Source organism: Saimiri boliviensis, chromosome 5, assembly GCF_048565385.1.
Source record: "Saimiri boliviensis isolate mSaiBol1 chromosome 5, mSaiBol1.pri, whole genome shotgun sequence".
In the NCBI taxonomy this organism is placed as follows: domain Eukaryota; kingdom Metazoa; phylum Chordata; class Mammalia; order Primates; family Cebidae; genus Saimiri; species Saimiri boliviensis.
This window is the reverse complement of record NC_133453.1, coordinates 11,398,311-11,422,285: the sequence shown is the minus strand read 5'-3', so window position 1 is coordinate 11,422,285 and position 23,975 is coordinate 11,398,311. Positions and strand designations below refer to the sequence as shown.

The window sequence follows — 23,975 nt, the reverse complement described above, 5'->3', positions numbered from 1 at the left end:
AAGCAAACAAACATGTTTAAGGAAGAAGGATTACAGCCATCAAATCACTCATACATTTTTTTTTTTGTTTTTTGCTTTTTTGTTTTTGTTTTAGAGTCAGGGTCTTTCTCTGTCACAGTGGCATCATCACAGCTCACGGCAGCCTTGAGTTCCTGGGCCCAGGTGATCCTCCCACTTCAGCCTCCTGAGTAGCTGAAACTGTAGGCACACACCGCTACGCCCAGCTTTTGAAAACATTTTTTTTTTCCCCCCAGATCAGGGTGAGGAGGTCTTGCTGCATTGCTCAGGCTGGTCTCAAACTCCCGGCCTCTGGCGATCATCTCTCCTTGGACTCCCAGAAACTTGGATTATAGGTGTCGGTCACCGCACCCAGCCTCACTCATATATTTTTAGGAGCCCTAGCAGTCAGGCAGAATGGATGGGGAGATGCTGCTGCTAAAATATCAAGAAGCACGAGACTCCACCTGGTGGTTAACTTCTGCCTGACGGGTGATTTGGACTGAAGGGTTGGTTTTGATCACTGCAAATCTGAGCATGGTGCAAAACAGCTTAAACAAATTTAGAAAAGCATTTTTTTGAAAGCCCACTCGCTGAGGAAGGATGACCCTCTGTTCTCCAGGGCTAAGGATATGCCAGACACTGAGCAGCTCTCTGAGCCAAGCCTTTCTCCCTCCAGCCCCATGAGTGGGTACCCGTTTACAATGTGTGGTTCGTGAACATGACAACTCCCAGCATGGAAGAAGGGAGGGAAGCCGGGCGGAGATGAAAATCTTCCTTAGGTACCTCCCAAAAATTTCTGTACAAGTGAGGATAAAAATTAGGGCAAACCGGTGTGAAATATGTCTTGGATTGCAAGATAGCTCAACTAGCTGTTCCTCCCTCGTAAAGGAGGGTGAAACTCACACCGTATTGGAAGGCAATTCCAGATGTTTGAGTCCAATGAGAAGTTTATATGTAAAAAAATGCAAGCCTGAGTATCCAGGAAGTTTAATTGATTTTGTTTTGTTTACTTACTAATTTTCATATTTCTGAGACAGGAAGAACAATTTAAGTATAAACTGCCTTTCCTTCCAGTTTGAACAAAGAGGCCGGATGCCATTTACTGCTCTAGGTGGGAGCAGGCTGCTGATCTGGGAACGGAGCGTGGTTTTTTCAGCTACTGTTCTGGGAATCCCTTCCCCGTCCTGCTTGCTTTTCTTTTTGCCCCTCACCCCTCGCCTCCAGGAATGCCGAGGTGGTTTTTTTTTTTTTTTTTTTTTTTTGGTTTTTTTTTTTTTTTTCCTGTAATTCTTGTCTTGTATGATATCTCCCCAGGATGAAACTGGGTGTGATTTTTGCAAAGTTCCACTGTCCCAGAAATTAGAGGAAAGTAGGAAAGATGCAGAAAGGAAGCAGGAAATGCCCTTTACCTTGTAGAATGTTTTACGGTTGCGAAAGATCAGGCGCATGTCTCGAACAAACCATGCCACCGTGTACATTTCTGTAATCAGCCTTTCCTTAACCAGGTCCAACCACATCGCTTCCTGAAAGGGCTCACCATAATCTCGAATCTGGGGACAAAGCCACCACAGAGGTGACGTTAGCACGGCTGTCATCACTGGAGCGGATCCAGCTTAAATACAATCCAAGCCTTTATTTCCAGGATAACAATAATAATATCATCTGACCTCTTTAGGCCAGCCATTGTTTAAGGCACTAGATAAACTACATTCTAAGCCAAGTATATGAATATGTAATCTCCACATTTATGGGAACCATAAATAATGATGCCCATTTCATAGATGAGGAAGCCAAGGGATGGGGAGGTCAAGGAACCTACCCAAGATGTCTCAGCTAGAAAGTGGTAGAGCTGGGATGGGAATCCACACAGTTTGGCATCTGTGACTTTTTTTTTTTTTTTTTTTTTTTTTTTTTTTGAGATGGAGTCTCACTCTGTCACCCAGGTTACAGTGCAGTGGCATGATCTCGGCTCACTGCAACCTCCGCCTCCCGGGTTCAAGCGATTCTCCTCCCTCAGCCACCCGAGTAATTGAGATTATAGGTGCCTGCCACCAGGCCTGGCTAATTTTCATATTTTTAATAGAGATGGGGTTTCCCCATGTTGGCCAGGCTGGTCTTGAACTCCTAACCTCAGGTGATCTTCCCGCCTCAGCCTCCCAAAGTGCTGGGATTACAGGCGTGAGCCACTGTGCCTGGCTGGTACCTGTGACTCTTCATCCCTAGTAGGAAAGACAATCCTCCTAAAGAGAAGATGAAGCTGAGATACACAGGAGGGGCAGCAACTCGCCAGGTATCCCAGTGCCTGTGCACGGTGGGATGGAGTTTGAACCAGGCAGTCCCTCTCCAGCTAACCCCCTGCTAAATGCCCTGCTGCCCTGCTCCACTGCTGCCATGCTGGCCTCCTCTCCTGCTCTCCAGCTTCCTGAGCAAACTGCAGCACCTGCCAGATTCAGCCCCCCCACCGATTTCTCAAAGTGCATTTTATTCAAGAGAACCGTAAAATGTGACTTACATTAAGTGGGATGGCAGCAAAAAAGGAGCTTTGTGGATGACAGTAGGCCTTCAAGAGGAGGAACTCACATTTCTGTAAAACATGAAGAGGGCTTGAGAGTGGAACGCTGCTTGGGAACAGTGAAGTCAGGCCAGTGCCGAGACATGTGCACAGGTGGGGCAGCCAGGCGCGGTCAGCATTCCAACCGTGCTTACCGAGGCCCGCACGGTGTGCGGCATTTTGTTTGGACTCTATGTTTGGGCATTAAGTCTTCAGCCTCTAAAGGGAGACATTGAAGGCTCCCTTTGGTTCACTGCCCTGAATCTGTGTCTGTTTGTTCTTCTCTTGTGAGCAGGGAAAAGCATAGGCTTGGGGTCTGCATCCAACTCACCAGCTGTTCCTGAGGCTGCATCCGCCTCTCCAGGATCTTACATACACGATGGCCCTGCTGGCTTCTGGAAGACCTCTTCATCCTGCAGAAGGTGCACATCCAGGGGGTCCTGAGAGGTTGGACATAGGTGAGCAGAGGGCAGGGTTCCTGGAAATGGCCACCATTCCTGTGGCTCCCACTGTCCTCCCTTGGGAAGGATGGGCTCAGCCATGAGGGCGGGACACCTGCCAGAGTGTCCAAGAGCCCCATATGGGGTCTCCAGCATTGACCCTTCCCTCGCATCAGTGGTAAGTGCAGGTGGCCAGGCTGAGGAAGTGGTGTCACTGTGAGTGTGTGCTCTCTTCTCGTCCTTTGTGGCAGGCACAAAGGAACCCTGCCTGCCAGGCTTGAGGGTCAAAATCTGGGCTTTCACCTGCAGGGACCTCAGGCCTCCATCAGCCGGATGAGACCATGGTGAAATGGGCGAGAAGCCGTGCTTCCTGTCTTTTCTGAGTAGTCACAGAACATAAGCTGGCTTTTCATGTCCCCAACTCCCCTTGGACAAGAGTCCCTGCTATCCAAGGAATAGCATCCTCGGAAAGGGCACCTCCAGGGGCAGGGGAAGTGTGGGGTCAAGAGGCTCACTGGCAGCCTCAGAGACTCAGAGAGGCCCAGTCTCTGACACCAGATTACTCTCTGTCACACCCTTGTCCCGGACACTCACAGGTCTTGCCCTTCCCTCTGGAGGTGAGTGCTGTGTGCCGAGGCACGGCTGCATCCCATTCACCTTTTGGCTTCCACAGGGGGGATGTGACAGTCCTCATGGAAGGCTCGTGGACAAGTACTGCAGCAGAGAAGTTGTCCCACTTTACAGCACACCTTGCATTCATCCAAGTTTTTCCGCTGCAAAGGCAGATAATGTGGGCACTGCTAGGACCATGGAGACCCACAAATGCTGACTCTGTGGGGTTCTAGAGCACGTCATTTTTGTGTGTGACAGAGTGGATACCCAAACCCAATTCTGGGTGGGGGGGCGCTGATGTCACCTCCCTGGGGGAAACTGCAAGACAACTGGGACAACAAGCAGAGCCTCTGGGTGGTGAGCACCAACACCACCAACACCAAGACAGCACTTTTCTTCTCTGGTTGTGGCTTGCTAATGGGTTCCGCTGTGTTTTGAGCTGTGCGGCTGCCTGCTGGCAAGCTTGTGCTTTGAGCTGGCCACTCAGGGCAGCATTTGCTGAGCCCCACCAAACCTCTGTTAATAGATCTAACTGACCAAAGTAAGATACGATGATAGCTGGCATGTCGGCACGGGAGTGTGGGAACGCTTGTTCCTGGTGCCTTGCCTAACTGCCCCATGGTTGTGACATAACATGGCTCCAGAATGTTCCACAGTGGGCATGGATGCTGTGACCCAGTAAAGAACAAATTAAAATAACTAATTAAGTTATCTTTGGCACTTACAATCAGCTTTACAAAATGAAACTCCATGGACCTCTGTTAAAATGTTTAATACTGATCAATATGAATTAAAATGAATTTTCAGGGATTGAAACTCATTATAGAAGATCTATTTAGAGAAGGGGCGACTATTCCCACTGTTTCTCTATTTAAAAGCCCAATTTGGTCTGTTCTTAAACTTGGAAAGAATGAATGATGTGTCACGGTGAATTACTGCAACCCGAATGCTATGACCCCACCTGTGAAGGCCCAATGTTATTGAAATTACTGATTCCATCCACTTAGCAACTGGTAAATACTCTGCAGACACAGAATTGACTGATGCGTTCTCTTTGGTGTCTATTTCAACAGCATCTCAGCTGTGGGTTGCTTTCACTCCTGAAGGGACACAATAGACCATTATCTGGCTACCACAGGGTACCTTGACAGTTCCTCCACAATAGGCAATCTTTGCAGGCAGGATTTGAACTGCATCTGACACTCTAGGAGCACAGGCATAACATCACCCGGAAGACATCCCCCTCTCAGCAGATTCATTTGACACACTCAGGACATTATTCACAAGGAGCTCACAGAAAAAGATGGGGTTTGAGTTTCTGCATGGATGTGGAATTAAAAAAAAAAAAAAAAGCATGGGCCACTGTCCCAGACATAGTACAGGGATCTGCCACCATCTGGGCATTATCTGGTGAGTCAAGGGATGCTCCATCCCTGACACTCAAAAAATAATTATTGATCCTTAAGTGCCCACAGTGTTCTAACAAGCCTCCAAGCATCCTTTGGGCCTCTTGAGTTCTGGAGGAAATGCGTCCCTCATAGATTTTAGATAAGCCCATTTGTGCTGTTACTTGCAAAGAGGCCCACTTTGAATGGGGCTCCTTCTAACAAAAGGTTTTAGAATCTATCAAATTGCGATACAGCAGGCATTCCTATTAGTGCCCTCCAGAGTCTGGAGACTTTGCCTACCTCTTCTCATGCCTCCTAGCATCTCTGGACCACCCATGATGGCCATGGGCTTCTGGTATAAAAAAAAGAACCCCAAAAGCTGTTCTCCTCAGCCCCACACTATATGCCATTCGAGTGGCAGCTGCTGGCTACATCCAGGCCCTTCTGGAGATGGAGACTGTCACAGGCCAAGCCTGTGGCTCTTTGCACCAGCTGTCTATCATGTGTGGGTCATGGAGGCAGCACCCTGCAGGTGACCACAAAGCACACTTTAGGAGTGCCAGCATCGGTCTCTTTGTTGTACACATTCACAAGTGAAACTGCCGTGGACACAGAGGTGCTGCAGAGCAGGAGTCACGCTGGATGATGGGGGCTGAGGGCAAGGCCGGCACTGGCTCATTCTCAGTCGGATAAACCTTCATCATCTTCTCCCAACCTGGCCCTGGACAGTGGGACTGAGAGGCTGGGTCAAGCATGCCCCTGGCTAATATGTGCTGACATGTGGCATTAGGAGAGTTAGAGAATATTACTGTGTTGGGACTATTAATGAATGATCTGGATTTTAAAGCTCTTTTTTCTTCCAGTTGCAAAAGTAATAAATGGTCATTGTAATTCCAACTGTACATAAATGTGTAACACAGAAGGCAAATGTCCCTGTGATCTCATCTCAAAATAAGTGAGGTTGATTCTTTTGGCTATTTTTTCACTCATAGACCTATCTACGCATTCACATAAGCAACAATGGGTTCCTTCCTCTCACGTCACTACTACCGTAAATATCCTGAAGCTCTCCTGACTCCAAACCCTTGATGGTTTTCCCATTGATTGAATGATAACTCCATACTTATGAATCCATGTACAGATGTCTATATCAAAGGCCTAATATTCTGTAAGAAAGGCTTGTACAAAAGCATTCTGTAGCTGTATCAGTTCATTCTATAATACTGATAGAACTTGTGTTTGTCCCTAATTTTTTGCTATTATGATGTTACACTGAGCAAGCACCCTGATTCTCAGGGCATTTCAAATAAGCATGGGAAAGATGATTTATCTAATGGCATTGGGAGACCAGTGCCTTAATCTCTGAATGAATCCAGCCTGGTCAGGCCAGCCTCCAGGGCAATATGAGAGAAGCACCATTGTCTTGCTGGAAGCTCCCATCTAATGGGAAGCTCACGAGTGGAACTGATGCCTGCAGAACATATCTAAGCAAGTAGAGGAGGTTGAGGAGGGGGAGTTAGTTCAGCCAATAGATGGCTGCCGTTCCACCTGTAGGGAGGCCCTGCAGAGACAAAACTCAGCTTAAAGGTGTCATTCCATCCTGGTGCTACCAATAACAAGCATGGAACCTTCAGCCACACTTAGTGTGTGATCACAGAGGATCCTCTTTTCCTTTCATATGCTGTTCCTGTCTATTTCAATGCTTTTTTTTTTTTTTTTCTTTTCATGTTCTGTCGCCCCAGCTGGAGTGCAGTGGCATGATCTCACCTCACTGGAACCTCTGCTTCCAGAGCTCAAGTGATCCTCCCACCTCAGCCTCCTGAGTAGCTGGGACTGCAGGTACATGTCACCATGCCTGGCTAATTTTTGTATATTTTGTAAAGAAGGGGTTTTTCCATGTTGCCTAAGTTGGTCTCAAACTCCTGGGCTCAAGGGATCCACCCACCTTGGTCTCCCACAGTGCTGAGATTACACTGCATTGTATAGCGACACAGAGTCTCACTATATCACTCAGGCTAGTCTTGAACTCCTGGGCTCAAGCAATCCTCCTACCTCAGCCTTACCTGGGACTACAGGTGCATACCACCATTCCTGGCTGATTAAAAAAAAAAAATGGTTAGAGATGGGGTCTTGCTAGGTTGCCTAGGCTCAGAGCATTTTATTTCTGACACCTTTGGTTTATAGCAATCCAAATATCCAGATCTTTTTCTAAAACACATGGACATGATGAGCTTTTTCATCTAATTTTTATTTTAGAGCCGTTTGCTTCCCCATCCCAAATTAACTATGAAAATTATGATTTTGAAGATGCTGTGCCCACATGTGGAGGTGACTCAGAGCTGGGAAACTCAGAAGCTCTAACTGAGCCTCCATACAGGGAAAGTCTGCAAGATGGTGACTGACAGTATAGCAGAAATTCACTTGCTATTTAAGTCTCTCTTGAGATATATTCTTGGAGGACAGAGCAAAAGTCCATTCTGAAAGACAGAAGGAGTCAATGAATGAGGTTATTCTGGAGGTTTTTCTTTTGTAGATACTGGCCTTCCCACTTCCTAGTGAATATCTGTACCCGGATATCACAGTGGATCTCAAACCCAAGGCGTCCAAAAGAAAAATTAGCTCCCTCTCACAGTCAGCTTTTCTTTTAGACTTCGCTTCGTGATAAAATCATTTTTTTTCCCCGTTACTCAAACCCATGAGCCAAATCCTTCTTTCTTAGTCCCTTTCCCATCCATTCCTTTCTCTTTCCAGTTCTTCCTCTCTAGATAAAATCTTTATGATTTCATTCTAGTGATAATTTCTTGAGTGTCACTGAGATGCCTTGTGTTGAGTCCTGGTCTCATAAAGCCTAGTTGTTCTCAGGACAGGAATAGTGGGATGTGGACACATGCAGAGGAGAGACAGACCATGGACTGGGGGGCCTGGAAATGTCAGGGGGCCCAGATGAGCTGGGTCTTGAGTAGGTGTCAGGTAGAGGATGCAGGGGAGTGGTTGCAGGCAACTGTCTTCAGCTAGCTTATTTTTAGCTTCTTACATCTCTCTTGACCTCAGACCCCTTTGCCTGCATTTAAAGTTCTCCACCATCAGGAACAATCTGTGCCCCTAACGTTCTCAACCATATTTTGAACATTTAGCTCCTTATAAATCATGCTGTTGAATCCTAATGGGAGCTCTTCACATTTCTGCTGTTAAAAGTTCCACTTCTCCTCCGAGGATTTAAACCAGTCACCTATCTGACCCTTTTCAGCAGCTCTAATAGGGGCTTTCCTCCGCAATGTATACTCCGCTTCCAGTCCTTTGTGTCTCTTCCTTTTCCTTCAATTTCAAATTCTTTTGGTGTGAGCCAAGCTCCCTTCTCATTCTGAATGCACTTCGTTGAGGATCCTGTAAGAAAAAGACAGCCCGCTTTTGAATCTACCCCCATCCTCTGTGAATTCACCCCAAACCTCTGAACTCCTCCTAATTGTAGCCTTCTACCTTTCTGGATCAAGGGAGACTTCCTCTGTGAGGTGGAAATAGTAGCAGGGGAGTCTGGATGCCTCTTCTCTTAGACTGAAGGCAGCCTTAAAGCCTGACTGAGTGGTGAGGGGGTAGGACAGAATTTGCATTCATGTGGTACCTACATGCAGCAAGGACTTGGCTGTCACTACTGCAGGGTCCATAGGTGACTTCCAGGTGGGAGTGGAATGGTCTGGTTGCCAGAAATATCATGACGCGGAAGGGTTTGGAAATTCCTTCCAAGGAAACGTTTCTTCTTCTGCAGTCTAGCTAGCAGGTCCATTTCCTAATCAATTATACACACAGGTATTTCCCTCCCTTCTACTGATTCCTTCATCTAGGGATTCCAAAGAGCAGAAGACCAAGGGACTCACCGTGCTTCATTTTCGCCTTATATAAAATCCCTTTTGCCACACCACAGGTCACAGAGAGCTCAGACCACTGAAAATCCACAGTGTCACTTTTGGGTTTTTCTGAAAGTAGAAGAGAACCGATTGGTGTTATTCAGTCTTCCTTCCATCTTCTTTTTGAATTCTCCCCTCCATGAATTCCAATCATGCACAGGGTATTGGGGAACATTTTCTGGTTTGCAGGAAATCTTCCATCTCAAGTGGCAGATAAGCTATGTGTATACAGTGACCTGCAATAAATCACCACCACCACCGCCTCCAACCCTACAGCAAAAGGAACATTTCAGTAGAACATACAGGGCTTCTTCAGTGAATGTGTCTCAATATGCAAGCCGACGCGCATCACCTAATCAGCTTCTCTTCTACAAGCGTCCTGCTGAACTCTCTGTGCTCATGGAAGTTGCCTACTAAAATATTTCTTTGCATTCATTTTGCCAGAGGGGGGAAAATCTTCATTTATAATCTTATTTCCTGAAGCAAATGAAGACTTGGGTGAGTGAGGTGGCTGGTGCTGAGGGATGGTGTCCGTCTTCATTATTTCTTTTCATTCTGTTGCTTCCCTGTTGCTTCCTCCATGAATAAAAGAAAACCCTGGAGAGCATTGAACTAATTTCCCAGTTGCTCCTGGAGAGGTCTGGCAACTCGGAACCCCTGGGTAGAAATCAGGGGTTTAGATTCGGGAGAAGCAGTTGTAAGAGGTTTTAAAATGAATATCGGTAATTCCTGCTGCCTTCTCCTCCAACCTCACTGTGGGTGAATTCATGAAAGAGAGACAGCAGGGGCTGTTTCTCTGGGGAGAAATGAAGGGGCTGTCTGTGTCTCATGTTGAGTTACAGAGGATGTTACACCTAAAATGAGTCTATGAGAACATCTGGTCCAACTCTCTCCCTTGCCTCAAACAGTTATTGAAAGAGCTAAAGGAAAACAAATGACAAAACAAGAACATTGATGGAAAGAGGAAGGAACAGAATCAGTGGTGAAGAAGCCATTCATTTCTCTGGAAAGATACAAGGCAGATAGAGTCAGACTGAGAGAGGAGGCACCCCTGAGAGGTGAGGACGTGACTCCCCAAAGAGTCCCACAGGATGCCTGGCCTCACAGAGCAGGGGCTGGCAGCAAGGCCAGGCATGGGGGTGGAGGGTAGGGGTGTGGAAACTTAGGGTGGGAAAAGCTTGGCTTCAACAGCCAGCCCTCTAGCATGGAGTGGCCAGCTCCACCATTTGTCTCTAGACTCTACTCGGTAAATATGGCACAGCAGATGAGAGCATGGCCTCAGGAGCCAGACTCGCGGGGTGGGGAGGGGTGGGGGTGGGAGGGGCTTGTAATCCTGGCTCTGTAACTTACTAGAAGGATTACCTAAGTGTGCGTAACTGTTATCAAATTTGAGTGGGGAATTTGCTGCCACAGGTTCCTAATGTGAGTGAAAGGCAGAGCTCCAACTGACTCTGGACCACTACTGCAAACCTTGAGGGAGATTAGCGCAGCTATAGGGACCTTCCACAGTTCTCTGTCTCTGCAGAAATCTCTTCTCTAATCCCCTGTAGTGAATATAGATTTAGGGAACATGAATGTCCCCAGAGCATTTGTAAGCAGATGACAGAGCAGGGGGTGGCTTTGGGGACCACAGGTAGCAAGCTGACGTGCAGAGTCATGGACACAAGCATCAGTCCCTTCCTCTAGTGGAGGCAGGTCATCAAGTGGGGTGGGACCTTTAGACTTCCAAAGCCAACTGCCCTATGCCTGGGGGCAGCTTTCTGGCCTGTTCCCAGTAGTTCTGAGCTTGGCTCAGTCTCACCTACTTATCTCAGCAACCAGGCCTTGATGGATGGAGCCCTGCAGCAGCCGCGGGTTCAGATCCCCATGAGGAAGTGTGAGCAGACCATGAGGAGCCTGCTGTGAAAAGCAAGCCATTAGAGAACAGAGAGCTCAGGGAAAGGAAAAGCAAGATGGAGAAAATTAAGAAGAAAAGCCTCATTGAGATGAGGAATAGCAGCATGGCAAAAAACAAATTCATAATCCAGAAGACTATCTCCAGGAATTCCTATAGAACGTCAGGAAGAAGCACACGGTGGAAGTGTTGCATGGGAAGACCACAGGTCTGGGGAGTGATCTGGGAGCTCTATGATGTATGCACGAGGGGTCTGGGGAGGGGGTGGCGGGGGTGGAGATGGGGTGCTGGGAGGAAAAGTGATAGCCAAGGAAATAGTAAGAGCAGCAGGTGCACTATGCCATCTATCCTCACAACAACATGTAAGAACGAGAAGGCAATGACTGTCCCCATTTTATAGATGAGGGACTTGGGCTCAGATATGGAGAGAATTGCTGGTGGTCACCACACTACATGGGGTGGAGCTGGCACTGGAATTTAGAAATGCCAGACCCCGTATCTAGCGCTCTTTCCACATCATTAGAAATGCCGTGAGACTCCACATCATACAAGCAACAACAGCACAGACATCCTGCGTTTAGTGAGAAGTTACAGAGAGAAGAAGCTGATGCTGAGGGACAACTGTCAACATTTGCTGGGGCTCCTGCCTCCATCAGTGTTTCACAAAAAGACTAGGTGGCATCTGGGTTCATCTACATTTTCAGTGTAAAGAAAAAAGGGCTTGAAGTTGGAACACACAGGTTGATTTTAGCTCATTCAAGTCTTTCGCCCTTTCATTGAATCTGTAAGATGGGCTGATAACACTCACTTATTATGGGAATTAAATGGCAAAATGTAGATCAAAGTGCTTTGCCAACTGTGAAGTAATGTATACTTTTATATGGTTATCAAGGACTCTGCATAATGTTCTATGGGTTGTGCACTGAGCAAGGACTCTACCTTTAAGGGGTGCTTTGATTCATATTAGAAACAAAATCAGGTTACATGCTTAGTACAACAATCTTCCAGCAGAGGGCAGAGAAGGGTTTGTTTTCAAGAACTGGCTCTGACAGATGAGGTAGTCAATTGAGGAAGGGGCAACTTTTTCTAACCCAGCATGAATCAGATGGGTCCAGGTACTGATATTCATGCTTGGTGAAGAAGTACAACTGCGTGAGGCATGGGAGCTGGACATACAGCAATGGGCAAGACCCATCCACTTACTGACCTCCTGTGACTTTCATGCAGTGAACAGGCTGTGCACAGACCATTTATTACAGTTGAGATAAGCACTATGAAGACAAAATGCAGGTCTCCACAAGGGCATGTCAGGGAGACCTACCCTGACCTGTGGGACAGAGGATGCTTCCCTGTCGAAGTGACATTTAAGGTGAAGTCTGAGGGAAGAGGTCTAATATCCAGAATACACAAGGAACTTAAACAAATTTACAAGAAAAAAACAACCCACCCCTTTAAAAAGTGGGCAAAAAACATGAACAGACACTTCTCAAAAGAAGACATTTATGTGGCTGACAAACACATGAAAAAAAGCTCTACATTACTGAGCAATAGAGAAATTTGAATCAAAATCACAATTAGATACCATTTCTCTCCAGTCAGAGTGGCCATTATTAAAAAGTTAAGAAACAACAAATGCTAACGAGGCTGTGGAGAAATAGGAACACTTCTATACTGTTCGTGGGAATGTAAATTAATTCAACTTTTGTGAAAGACCTTGTAGCAATTCCTCAAAGACCCAGAAACAGAAATATCATTTGGCCCAGTAAGCAATCCCATTACTGGGTATATACTCAAAGGAATAGAAATCATTCTATTATAAAGATACGTGCATGCGTATGTTCACTGCAGCACTATTCACAATAGCAAAGACATGGACTCAACTTAAATATCCATTAATTATAGACTAGATAAAGAATATGTGGTACATATACACCATGGAATACTATGCAACCATAAAAAGGAACAAAGTCATGTCCTTTGCAGGGGCACAGATAGAGCTGGAAGCCATTATCCTCAGCAAACCAATGGAGGAACAGAAAATTACACACCACACGTTCTCACTTATAGGTGGGAGTTAAACGATGAGAACACATGGACACAGGGAGGGGAACAGCACACACTGGGGCCTGTTGGAGGAGCAGGAGGGAGAGCACCAGGATTAATAGCTAATGCATGCTGGGCTTAATACCTAAGGGATTGGCTGATAGGTGCAGCAAATCACCATGGCACACATTTACCTGCGTAACAACCTGCACATCCTGCACATGTATCCTGGAACTTAAAATAATTTTTTTTTAAAAGGTGAGCTCTGAGGGTATATAGCAAAGAGAGGGAGAAGGATAGAGGGATTAGCTTTGGGGTGGGGTGGGTGAGTGGGAAGGCCTATGTAAGGAGGCCCTGAGCAGGAAGGAGGGAGGAACATTCAGTGTCTGATGACCTATGCCATGAGGAATCAGGCTGGTGTGACCTTAGGGATGTGGGTAGGGGGTGGTTTATGGGTGTTGATGACATCCTGTGTCTTGAGCTGGGTGCTGGGTATGTGGGTGCTTTTTCTGGCTGTGTGAATCCACCAAGCTGTACTCTTAGGATCCATGCATTTTCTGTAAGCACACACACCAGGGCTACTCAGTGCTCCAACCTGCGATGCGACAGGGGCTTGATCAGAATCAAGGCACTGCTGTCACCACTGAGGAGTCCTGCTATGAAAACAGCATGCTTAGCATCACAGTTGGTTTACATGCTCCTTATTCTTGTAGACCTGCAACCGAGAGGCTTGTAGAAGGTACCAGTCTGGGGACCCCACCTTGGATAGCACCTATTATACTTCAATAATGAATAAAACGGGCCGATGTGGCTGCAAAGGGAGATAGGGTGACAAGAAATGCTGCTGACGAAGTGAGGTGTAAAAGCAGAAGAAAAATGAATGCAAGAAGAGGAGCAGGAGGGAGAGGACAGAGACGCAAAGAGGCCTGAGGGTGCAGAGGCTGAAGCAAGCACAGGTTCCCAACCAACGCAGGCAAAGGCGCGAGAACACTCAGGCTGTGCTTGGATAAGGGCTTCTTTTAACTTCTAGAATGGAGGATGTAGAAGTTTATTTTAGAACTTGACTTGTGGGTTTAGCGATCATCCTTAATCATTTTTGGGTCTTTGCATAGCTCTGTGTTAAAGAATCCTTCCAAGTATGGAAATAGCCACCAGGCACAAGGCAGTGGGTTAGGCTGGCAGCACTCCTGATGCACCCAAAGTCAGCTGGTACCCATGAGGGTGGAGAACAACCTCAGAGGAGAAGGACAAGGAGAGTGGAAGAAAGGAGAGAGGAGAAGGGGAAGGTGGGTGGAGCCTTCAGCAGCGGCCAAGGCTCTGGGGAGCCCAAGGCGGGGGGGAGGGGGCGTTGCGGCTTGCTTATTTACTTCTTTGGTGAATGTTTTTCTGAAATCTCCTTTTTGAACTTGAACAGATATCTTTTTCCCTTTTCTTTTCTAAAAACTACTTATAACTACAAACATAGATTAATAAGCCCCATATGTTAACAATTTTAAAGTACTTTGTCCTGTTTTTTCTACCAGTTTGGAGAGACAAGTTACATATGAGTTGTTATGAAAGGACTTCCTTGTAGCATTGACTGAGGAAATACAGCAAGCCCACGTTAATAGGCAGGAAAGCTAAAAATATTACAGAAGCCAAGTTTCCACTAATTAATATATGTCCATACATTTACTGTAAGTACTAGCATGAAGGGATATATACGAGGCCCCCCTTATCCACAGGGCATATGTTGCAAGCCCTCCAGTGGATGCCTGAAACCATAGGTAGTGCCCAGTCCTGCAGACACTATGTTTCTTCAATCCGATAACCAAGACAGCTACTAAACGACTGATGGGTGGGCTGCGAATACAGCAGGACACACTGGAAAAAGAGATGATTCACATCCCCGAGTGGGATACAGCAAGATGGTGCTAGACTTTGTACGCTACCCAGAACAATGCACAATTTTTAACTTATACATTGTTTATTTCTGGAACTTTCCATTTAATATTTTCAAACTGCAGTTGACTTCAGGTAACTGAAATCATGGAACACAAAACCACTCATAAGGGTGGGCTACTGTATGGCCTTATAAATATCACATAGGGGCCAGGCACGGTGGCTCACGCCTGTAATCCCAGCACTTTGGAAGGCCGAGATGAGCAAATCATCTGAGGTCAGGAGTTTGAGACCATCCTGGCCAAAATGGTGAAACCCCATCTCTACTAAGAATAAAAAATTAGCTGGGTGTGGTGGCACACCTGTAGCCCCAGCTACTCAGAAGGCTGAGACAGGAGAATTGCTTGAACCTGGGAGGCAGAGGTTGCAGTTAGCCGAGATGGTGCCACTGCACTCTAGACTGGGCCATAGAGTGAAACTCCATCTCAATCAATCAGTCAATCAATCAATAAATATCACGTAGGCAGGGCTTTTTAAGGAGGAAGTAATGGGCATAGAGCACTGGTTAACATTGGGTGATTCTGCTCTCAGGGGATATCTGGCAATGTTTAGAAATCTTTTCGTTTGTCAGGACTGGGAAGCAGGTGCCACTGGCATCTAATGGGTAGAGGCCAGGGATGTTGTGAAACATCCCATGACACACAGGACAGCCTCTGAAGCAAATAATTATTTGGTCCAAAATGTCAACAATGCCAAAATTGAGAAACTCCAGCATACACCACGCTGCTACAGGTACACTGATTTGTCTATCTAGATAAGAAAATATCTCCACAACCAAAAGCTTCTTAAGTTCAAAGACAGAAGCAAAATAAGAAACACTGCGATAACTGTAACAAAGGGTTAATTACTCTAACTGATCAAACAAAAAATGACTAGTCCTATACAAAAATGGGCAAATTCAAACAGGTGACCCTAGAAAGAAAAAAATTCCAATGTCAATTAAAAAAAAAAAAACAATGGAAATTGGTAAAGATAGGCTAGGTAATGCTGTGGTAATTCATGATCTTCCCAAATCTCAGTGGTTTATTACAGGTGTCAGCAAACTATGGTTGGCTGGGTGCAATGGCTCATGCTTATAATCACAGCACTTTGGGAGGTTGAGGTGAGTGGATCATGAAGTCAGGAGTTCAAGACCAGCCTGGGCAAGATGGTAAAACCCCATCTCTAGTAAAAATACAAAAAATTAGTTGGGTGTGGTAGTGGGCACCTGTAATCCCAGCCACTAGGGAGGCTGAGGCAGGGAACTACTTGAACCCAGGAGGCAGAGGTTACAGTGAGTCAAGATTGCACCATTGCATTCCAGCCTGGGTGACAGAGCGAGACTCTGTCTCAAAAATAAACAAACAAACAAACAAAATAAACCAAACTAAACCAAACTATGGTCTAAGGGCTAAACTGGTCTACCGCCTGCTTATATAAATAAAGTTTTATTGGAATACAGCCATGCCCATTTGTTTACATATTTGCCTCTGGCTGCTGTCACGTACAAAGGCAAAATTGAGTAGCTGCATCTTCTGGTCCTTTTTGGGAAAAGTTTGCCAAGCTCTGATTTACAACAACAAAGGTTTACTTCTCTCTCATGCTGTTGTTTCATCATAAATTAGACGAGGCTCAGCCCTACATCACTGACACTCATGGCTCCTGGAGACAGAGCAGCCTCTGTCTAGAACATCCCTGGTCTTGGGCAGAGAGAAAGAAAACAAGTAACTCTGAAAGCCTTGGCCTGAAAGTGGCTCTCTAACTTGAGTCCACACTTCTTTTGCTAAGTTATCACATTGGCATTCCTGAGTCCACAGGGCAGGGCTGTGAACTTCTGAGGAGGTGGGGCCCTGGAACACTGTAGACCATAATACAAACTACCACAGCATTTGATCACCTGCCTAGTACAAAGAAATTCAAAGGGAAACACCAGTGAAATATCACTCTTCACCTTTGTCAGTCATCATAGAAACATCTTGTTATTTCTAGTGTTGGTGAAGGTGGAGGGAAAGGGTGTACTATATCATGTTAATGGGAGTATAAATAGATAATTTAGGCAATTTGACAACAAATATGTGCTAATTTAAATATGCAAACTTGACCAAGCAACTTCAGTTCTAGAAATGAATCATTAAAAAATAATCCTGCAAATGTGTCCACTTTGAGGATTGGTGCCACTTCCAAGACTGGGTTGGCCAGAATCAGAAAGGAGTCTCCCAAACTCAAGAGAGTTGTGATGACTCTAATAACAGAAATAAAAACAGCACACACTGTGGTCACATAAATCTACCTGGCAAAGCCAAGGCAAACCGCACTCCAAGAACATTTCTTCCAACAACCACTGTCACGGCAACAGATCCGTGCTCTGTCTTCATGTCCCTTTTGCCTATACATCTCGCTCCTTCTGCTATTGACTTTACATCTCTATCTGGCCCTGTACATGCTCCAAGAGACCCTCCCACATTGTAATTCAAATAGCAGATTCCATTATTAGCCTTACCTTCCGGTCTGGACTTTTGGGTACATTTAATTCTTGCCTTTTGGACCCTCATCATGACCTTTGAGTTCCGAGTTGAGTCGTCTTTCCTTTGAGTCTCCTTATCCACCACTTGGAGCTTCTCTTGCATGTCATGCCCAAGTGAGGTTGCCCCTGCACCAAATAGTGACTTGTGAATAGTTGAGTGAGCTCCCTTCTCATGTTCCCAGTCTCTACCCTTTCAGGAGTTATCTTGCCATTTCTCTACAATTTTCGCTTTTCTTGTATGTATCTTTCTTCTCCCCTAGATTCACAATATTTTCTATTTCTCTTTTTCAAGTCCTCATTTTGTCTATTAATTATAGGTGTATCAATTACAATGCAAGCTCCACTGGTGTAGGGATTTGGGTCTGTCTTGCTCACTACTGAGTTCCCAGGACCTAGGACAGATCCCTGGCCCACACATTACACTCAGGCTATCCTTGCTGAATGAATGTATAATGGGCACTACATTTTTGAAAATATTAAATGTATTTTTCTTTTTAATTTTTTTTAATTTCAATAGCTTTTGGAGTACAGTTAGTTTTTGGTTAAATGGATGAATTCTATAGTGGCAAAGTCTGAGGCTTCGGTGTGGTCTTCATCTGAGTAGTGTACATTGTACCCAATATATCATTTTTTAATCCTTCCTCTTCTCTTCCTCCTGAGTCTCCATAATCCATTATATCACTTCGAGTATTATATATCACAGTACTGTATGTCTTCTAGTACTAATATCTTAGCTCTGACTTATAAGTGAGAACACACAGTATTTGGTTTTCCATTACATTACCTCACTTAGAATAATGGCCTCCAGCTCCATCTAAGTTGCTGCAAAAGACATTATTTCATTCTTTTTTATGGCTGAGTAGTACACCATGGTGTATATATACTACATTTTCTTTACACATTCATTGGTCAATGGGCACTAAGGTTAGTTCCATATATCTACAATTGTAAATTACATAGCAATAAACATATATGTACAGGTGTCTTTGTTATATAATTACCTCTTTTCCTTTGGATTGATACCTAGGAGTGGGGTTGCTGGATTGAATGGCAGATCTACTTTTAGTTCTTTAAGAAATCTCCATACTGTTTTCCATAGAGTTTGTACTAATTTGCACTCCCACCAGCCATGTATAAATTTTCTTTTTTCACCACATCCATGTCAACATCCATATTTTTTTGACTTTTTAATAATGGCCACTTTTATAGGAGTAAGGTGGTATCTCACTGCGGTTTTAATTTGCATTTCCCTGATACTTAGTGATGCTGAGCATTTTCTCAGAAGTCTGTTGGCCACTTGTATACCTGCTTTTGAGATATGTCTGTTTATGTCATTTGTCCACTTTTTGATGTTTGTTTTTCTGTAATGTTTGAGTTTCTTGCATATTCTGGATTTTATTTCTTTGTTGGATACATAATTTGTAAATGTTTTCTCCCATTCTGTGGGTTGTCTGTTTACTTTGATGATTATTTTCTTTGCTACAAAGAAGCTTTTCAGTTTAATTAAGTCCTATTTTTTTTTTGTTTTTTTGTTACATTTGATTTTGGGGTCTCAGTCACAAATTCTTTGCCTAGGCCAATGTCCAGAATAATTTTTCCTAGGTTTTCTTGTAGAATTTTTCTGGTTTCAGGTCTTAGGTTTAAATTTTTGATCCATCTTGAGATGATTTTTGTATAAAGTGAGAAATAGGGATTGAGTTTTATTCTTCTATATGTAGCTAGCCAGTTTTCCCAGCACAATTTATTAAGTCATTTCCCCAATTTATGTTTTTGTATGCTTTGTTGAAGATCAGTTGGTTTTAAGTATTTGGCTTTATTTCTGAGTTCTGTTCCATTGGTCTATCTATCTATTTTTATAATAGTATCATGCCATTTTGGTAAATAGAGCCTTGTAGTATAATTTTAAGTCTGGTAATGTGGTGCCTCCAGATTTGCTCTTTTTGCTTAGGATTGCTTTGGCTATGAAGGCTCTTTTTAGGTTCCATACAAATTTTAAGACTGTTTTTTTCTAATTCTGTGAAAAATGATGTTGGTATTTTGATAAGAATTGCATTCAATCTGTAGATTGCCTTGGGGAGTGTGATCATTTTCATACTGATTCTTCCAATCCATAAGCATGGGATGTATTTCCACATGTTTGTGTCATCTATGGTTATTTCAGCAGTGTTTTGTAGCTCTCTCTGTAGAGATCTTTTATCTCCTTGGATAAGTATATTCCTAGGTATTTTATTTTATTTTGTTGAAGTTGTTGTAAAAGGGATTGAATTCTTGATTTGATTCTCAGCCTGATCACTGTTGGTGTATAGCACTGCTAATTTGTGTGCATTTGATTTCGTAACCTGAGACTGAACTGAATTCATTTATCAAACCTAGGAGTCTTCTGGAGTATTTAGGGTTTTCTAGGTATACGATCATATCATCAGTGAACCGATGATATGATACTTTGACTTCTTTTCCAATTTCGGTGTCATTTATTTCTTTCTCTCGTCTGATTGTTCTGGCTAGGATACCTAGTACTACATTGAATAGAAGTGGCGAAAGTGGGCATCCTTGTCTTGTTTCAGTTCTCAGGGGGAATGCGTTAGACTTTACCCATTTATTATAATGTTGGCTGTGGGTTTGTCACATATAGCTTTTATAACTTTGAGGTAAGCCCTTTCTATGCCTAGTTTGTTGAGGATCTTTATCTAAAAGGATGCTGGATTTTATCAAATGCTTTTTCTGCATCTATTGAAATGATCTATGGTTTTTAATTCTGTTTTTGTGATGCACCACGCTTATTGACTTGCGTGTGTTAACTCATCCCTAAATCCCTGGGATTAAATCCACTTGATCCACTTTGGGAGGCCGAGGCGGGTGGATCACGAGGTCAAGAGATCGAGACCATCCTGGTCAACATGGTGAAACCCCATCTCTACTAAAAATACAAAAAATTAGCTGGGCATGGTGGCGCGTGCCTGTAATCCCAGCTACTCAGGAGGCTGAGGCAGGAGAATTGCCTGAAACCAGGAGGCGGAGGTTGCGGTGAGCCGAGATCACGCCATTGCACTCCAGCCTGGGTAACAAGAGCTAAACTCCGTCTCAAAAAAAAAAAAAAAAAACACTTGATCACAGTGTGTTATATTTTTGATGGGCTGCTGGATTAAGTTAGCGAGCTTTTGTTGAGGATTTTTGCATCTATTTTCATCTGGTCTGTTGTTTCTTTGTCATGTACTTTCCTGGTTTTGACATCAGGGTGATACTGGAGTCACAGAATGACTTAGAGAAGATTCCCTCTTAATCTTTTGGAATACTTTCAGTAGCATTGGCACCAATTCTTCTTTGAATGTCTGGTAGAATTCAGCTGTGAATGCATCTAGCTCTGGGCTTTTTTTGTTGGTATTTTAAAAATTGCTGATTCAATTTCACTGCTTGTTACTGGTATGTTTATGGTTTCTATTTATTCCTCATTTAATCCAGGAGGGATGTATGTTTCCAGGAAATAAGTAAGACAAGAGAAGAATTGAAGGAGATAGAGACACGAAAAACCCTCCAAGAAATCAATGAATCTAGGAGCTTGTTTTAAAAAAAATTAACAATATAGACCTCTAGCCAGATTAATAAAGAAGAAGAGAGAGAAGAATGAAATAGACACAATAAAAATAATAAAGGGGATATCATCAATGATCCCACAGAAATACAAACTACCATCAGAGAATACTATAAACACCTCTACATAAATAAAACTAGAAAATCTAGAAGAAATGGATACATTTCTGAACACATACATCCTATCAAGACTAAACCAGGAAGAAGTTGAATCCCTGAATGGAAATAACAAGCTCTGAAATTGAGGCAGTAATTAATAGCCTACCAACCAAAAAAAGCCCAGGACCAGACGGATTCACAGCTGAATTTTATCAGAAATACAAAGAGGAGCTGGTACCATTCCTTCTGAAGCTATTCCAAATAATTGAAAAAGAGGGACTCCTCCTTAACTCATTTTATGAAGCCAGCATCGTCCTGATATCAAAACTGGAAAGAGACACACACAAAAAAGAAAATTTTAGGTCAATATCTCTGATGAACATCGAGATGAAAATCTTCAATAAAATACTGGCAAACCAAATCCAGCAGCACATCAAAAACTTATCTACCAGGATCACATTGGTTTCATCTCTGGGTTGCAAGGCTGGTTCAACATATACAAATTAATAAGAGTAATCCATCACATAGACAGAACCAAAGACAAAAACTACATAATTATCTTGATAGATGCGGAAAAAGCCTTTGATGAAATTCAACATCCCTTCATGTTAAAAACTCTCAATAAACTAGGTATTGATAGAACATATCTCAAAATAGTAACAGCTATTTGTGACAAACTCACAGCCAATATCATACTGAATGGGCAAAAGCTGGAAGCATCCCCTTTGAAAACTGATACAAGACAAGGGTGCCCTCTCTCATGACTCCTCTTCAACACAGTATTTGAAGTTCTCTGGCTAGGGCAATCAGGCAAGAGAAAGAAATAAAAAGTATTTGAATAGGAAGCGAGGAAGTCAAGTTGTCTCTGTTTGTAGATGAAATAATTATATATTTAGAAAATCCCATAATCTCAGTCCAAAAACTTCTTGAACTGATAATCAACTTTAGCAAAGTCTCAGGATACAAAATCAATGTGCAAAAAGCACAATCATTCTTTTACAGCAACAATAGGCAAGCAGAGAGCCAAATCATGGTGAACTCCCATTCACAAGTACTACAAAGAGAATAAAATGCCTAGAAATACAGCTAACAGAGGATGTGAACGACCTCTTCAAGGAGAACTACAAATCACTGCTCAAGGATATAACAGAGGACACAAACAAATGGAAAAACATGCTACCTTCACGGATAGGAAGAATCAATATAATGAAAAAGGCTATACTGCCCAAAGTAATTCATAGATTCAATGCTATTCCCATCAAACTATAATTTCAATTTCTAAAAATTTATTGAGACTTGTTTTGTGACCTATCATATGGTCTGTCTTGGAGAACGTTCCATGTGCTGATGAGAAGAATGTAATCTTCTGCAAATATCTATTAGATCCATTTGTTCTAGACTATAGTTTACATCTATTGTTTCTTTGTTGACTTTCTGTCTCAATGATCTCTCTAGTGCTGACAGTGGAATACTGAAGCTCCCCACTATTATTGTGCTATTGTCTATCTCTTTTCTTTAGGTTTAGTAGTAAATGTCTTAAGAATCTGGGAGCTCCAGTGTTAGCTACATATAGATTTAGGCTTGTAATATCTTCCTGTTGGATCAATCCGTTTATCGTTATATAATGACCTTCTTTGTCTTTTTTTTTTTTGTTTTAACTGTTTTTGCTTTAAAGTCTATTTCATCTGATATGAGAAAAGCTACTCATGTTTGCTTTTGGTTTCCATTTGCATGGAATATCTTTTTCCACCCTTATGCCTTGAGTTTATATAAGTCCTTACTTGTTAAGTGAGTCTATTGAAGATAGCAGATATTTGGTTTGTAACTTTGTATCCATTCTGCCAATCTATCTTTTAAGTGTAACATTTAGGCTCATTTATGTTGAACATTAATATCAAGATGTGAGATATTGTTCCAGTTATCATGTTAATTGTTACCTACTTTGTTTTCTTCATTGTGTTATTGTTTTATAGTCCTTGTGAGTTTTATGCTTTCAAGTTTCTATTCTGGTGCATATATTTTGTTTCAAGATTTAGAACTTCTTTTGGCATTTCCTATAAAGCTGGTCTTGTAGACAAATTCCCTCAGCATTTGTTTGTCTGAAAATGACTTTATTTCTCCTTCTTTCATAAAACTTAGTTTTGCCAGACACAAAATTCTTGGCTGAGAGTTATTCTGTTTAAGGAGGTTAACGATAAGACTCCAATCCCTTCTAGCTTGTAAGGTTTCTGCTGAGGAAGTATGTATTTCTCATCCTTGCAAATAGTAAAGATTTCCCTATTATATCAATAGGTTTCAGGGAAAGGGCAGTTGCTGGCTAGAACTGAAAAGCCACTGCCCAGATGAGGCCATTTTGGCAAGCTGAGACAAAATCTTGAAGCACTGTATTTGTTGAGAGCAAGGAGAAATTTGTAAATTCCAAAAATTACCTGTACATATCAAAAGAAAAGCTTGAAGGTCTGAATGTCAAGTTCTCCTATAAGTTATCAGTAGTGAACACTCAGCAAATGACAAAGAGTATGCTTCCTCCAGCCTAGGGAGGCAGTGGGATGGGGAACCAGGAAGAAGAGACCAGGAAGGAGAAGAACAAGCATGCAGATACGACTTCCATTCCAGGCCAAACCCCTAGATTGAGGGATGCTGGAACAAGCAGAAAAATTGGAGGGGTTTCCAAAGCAGTGTGCCTCGTGTCCTAATTCATGTTTGGGAGCTGGGATGAGATTCCTTTCCAGGCTGGCTCCTATAAGGGCACAAAATCCAAGAGAATCTCCATTGACTGGCATATCTTCGGCCCTTGGTAAATCATTCTGAGTAAAAGAATACATAAACAGGGGCCAGGTGCAGTGGCTCACACCCATATCCCAGCACTTTGGGAGGCTGAGGCAAGAGGATTATTTGAGGTGAGGATTTCAAGACCAGCCTGGGCAACATGGCAAGACCTGGTCTCTATAAAAAATTTAAAAAGTGGCTGGGCGCGGTGGCTCAAGCCTGTAATCCCAGCACTTTGGGAGGCC

The 23,975-nt window shown here is 43.4% G+C and overlaps 1 protein-coding gene across 2 annotated transcripts in view; it reads right to left on the bottom strand.

Moving 5' to 3' along the window:
- The window catches only part of SP110 (SP110 nuclear body protein), a 54,950-nt gene that overhangs the window by 2,745 nt on the left and 28,230 nt on the right, over window positions 1-23,975 (bottom strand). The window contains exons 12-18 of one of the 2 annotated variants that reach the window (XM_074398911.1): window positions 17,251-17,400; window positions 8,864-8,962; window positions 8,230-8,375; window positions 3,649-3,764; window positions 2,883-2,991; window positions 2,513-2,584; window positions 1,410-1,550 (exon numbers count right to left, since the gene is read on the bottom strand). In XM_074398911.1, the coding sequence (XP_074255012.1) occupies window positions 1,410-1,550; window positions 2,513-2,584; window positions 2,883-2,991; window positions 3,649-3,764; window positions 8,230-8,375; window positions 8,864-8,962; window positions 17,251-17,400 (833 nt within the window). Of the gene's footprint in view, window positions 1-1,409; window positions 1,551-2,512; window positions 2,585-2,882; window positions 2,992-3,648; window positions 3,765-7,220; window positions 7,469-8,220; window positions 8,376-8,863; window positions 8,963-17,250; window positions 17,401-23,975 lie in introns of those variants that run through there. The other variant, XM_074398910.1, reaches the window with a different exon arrangement.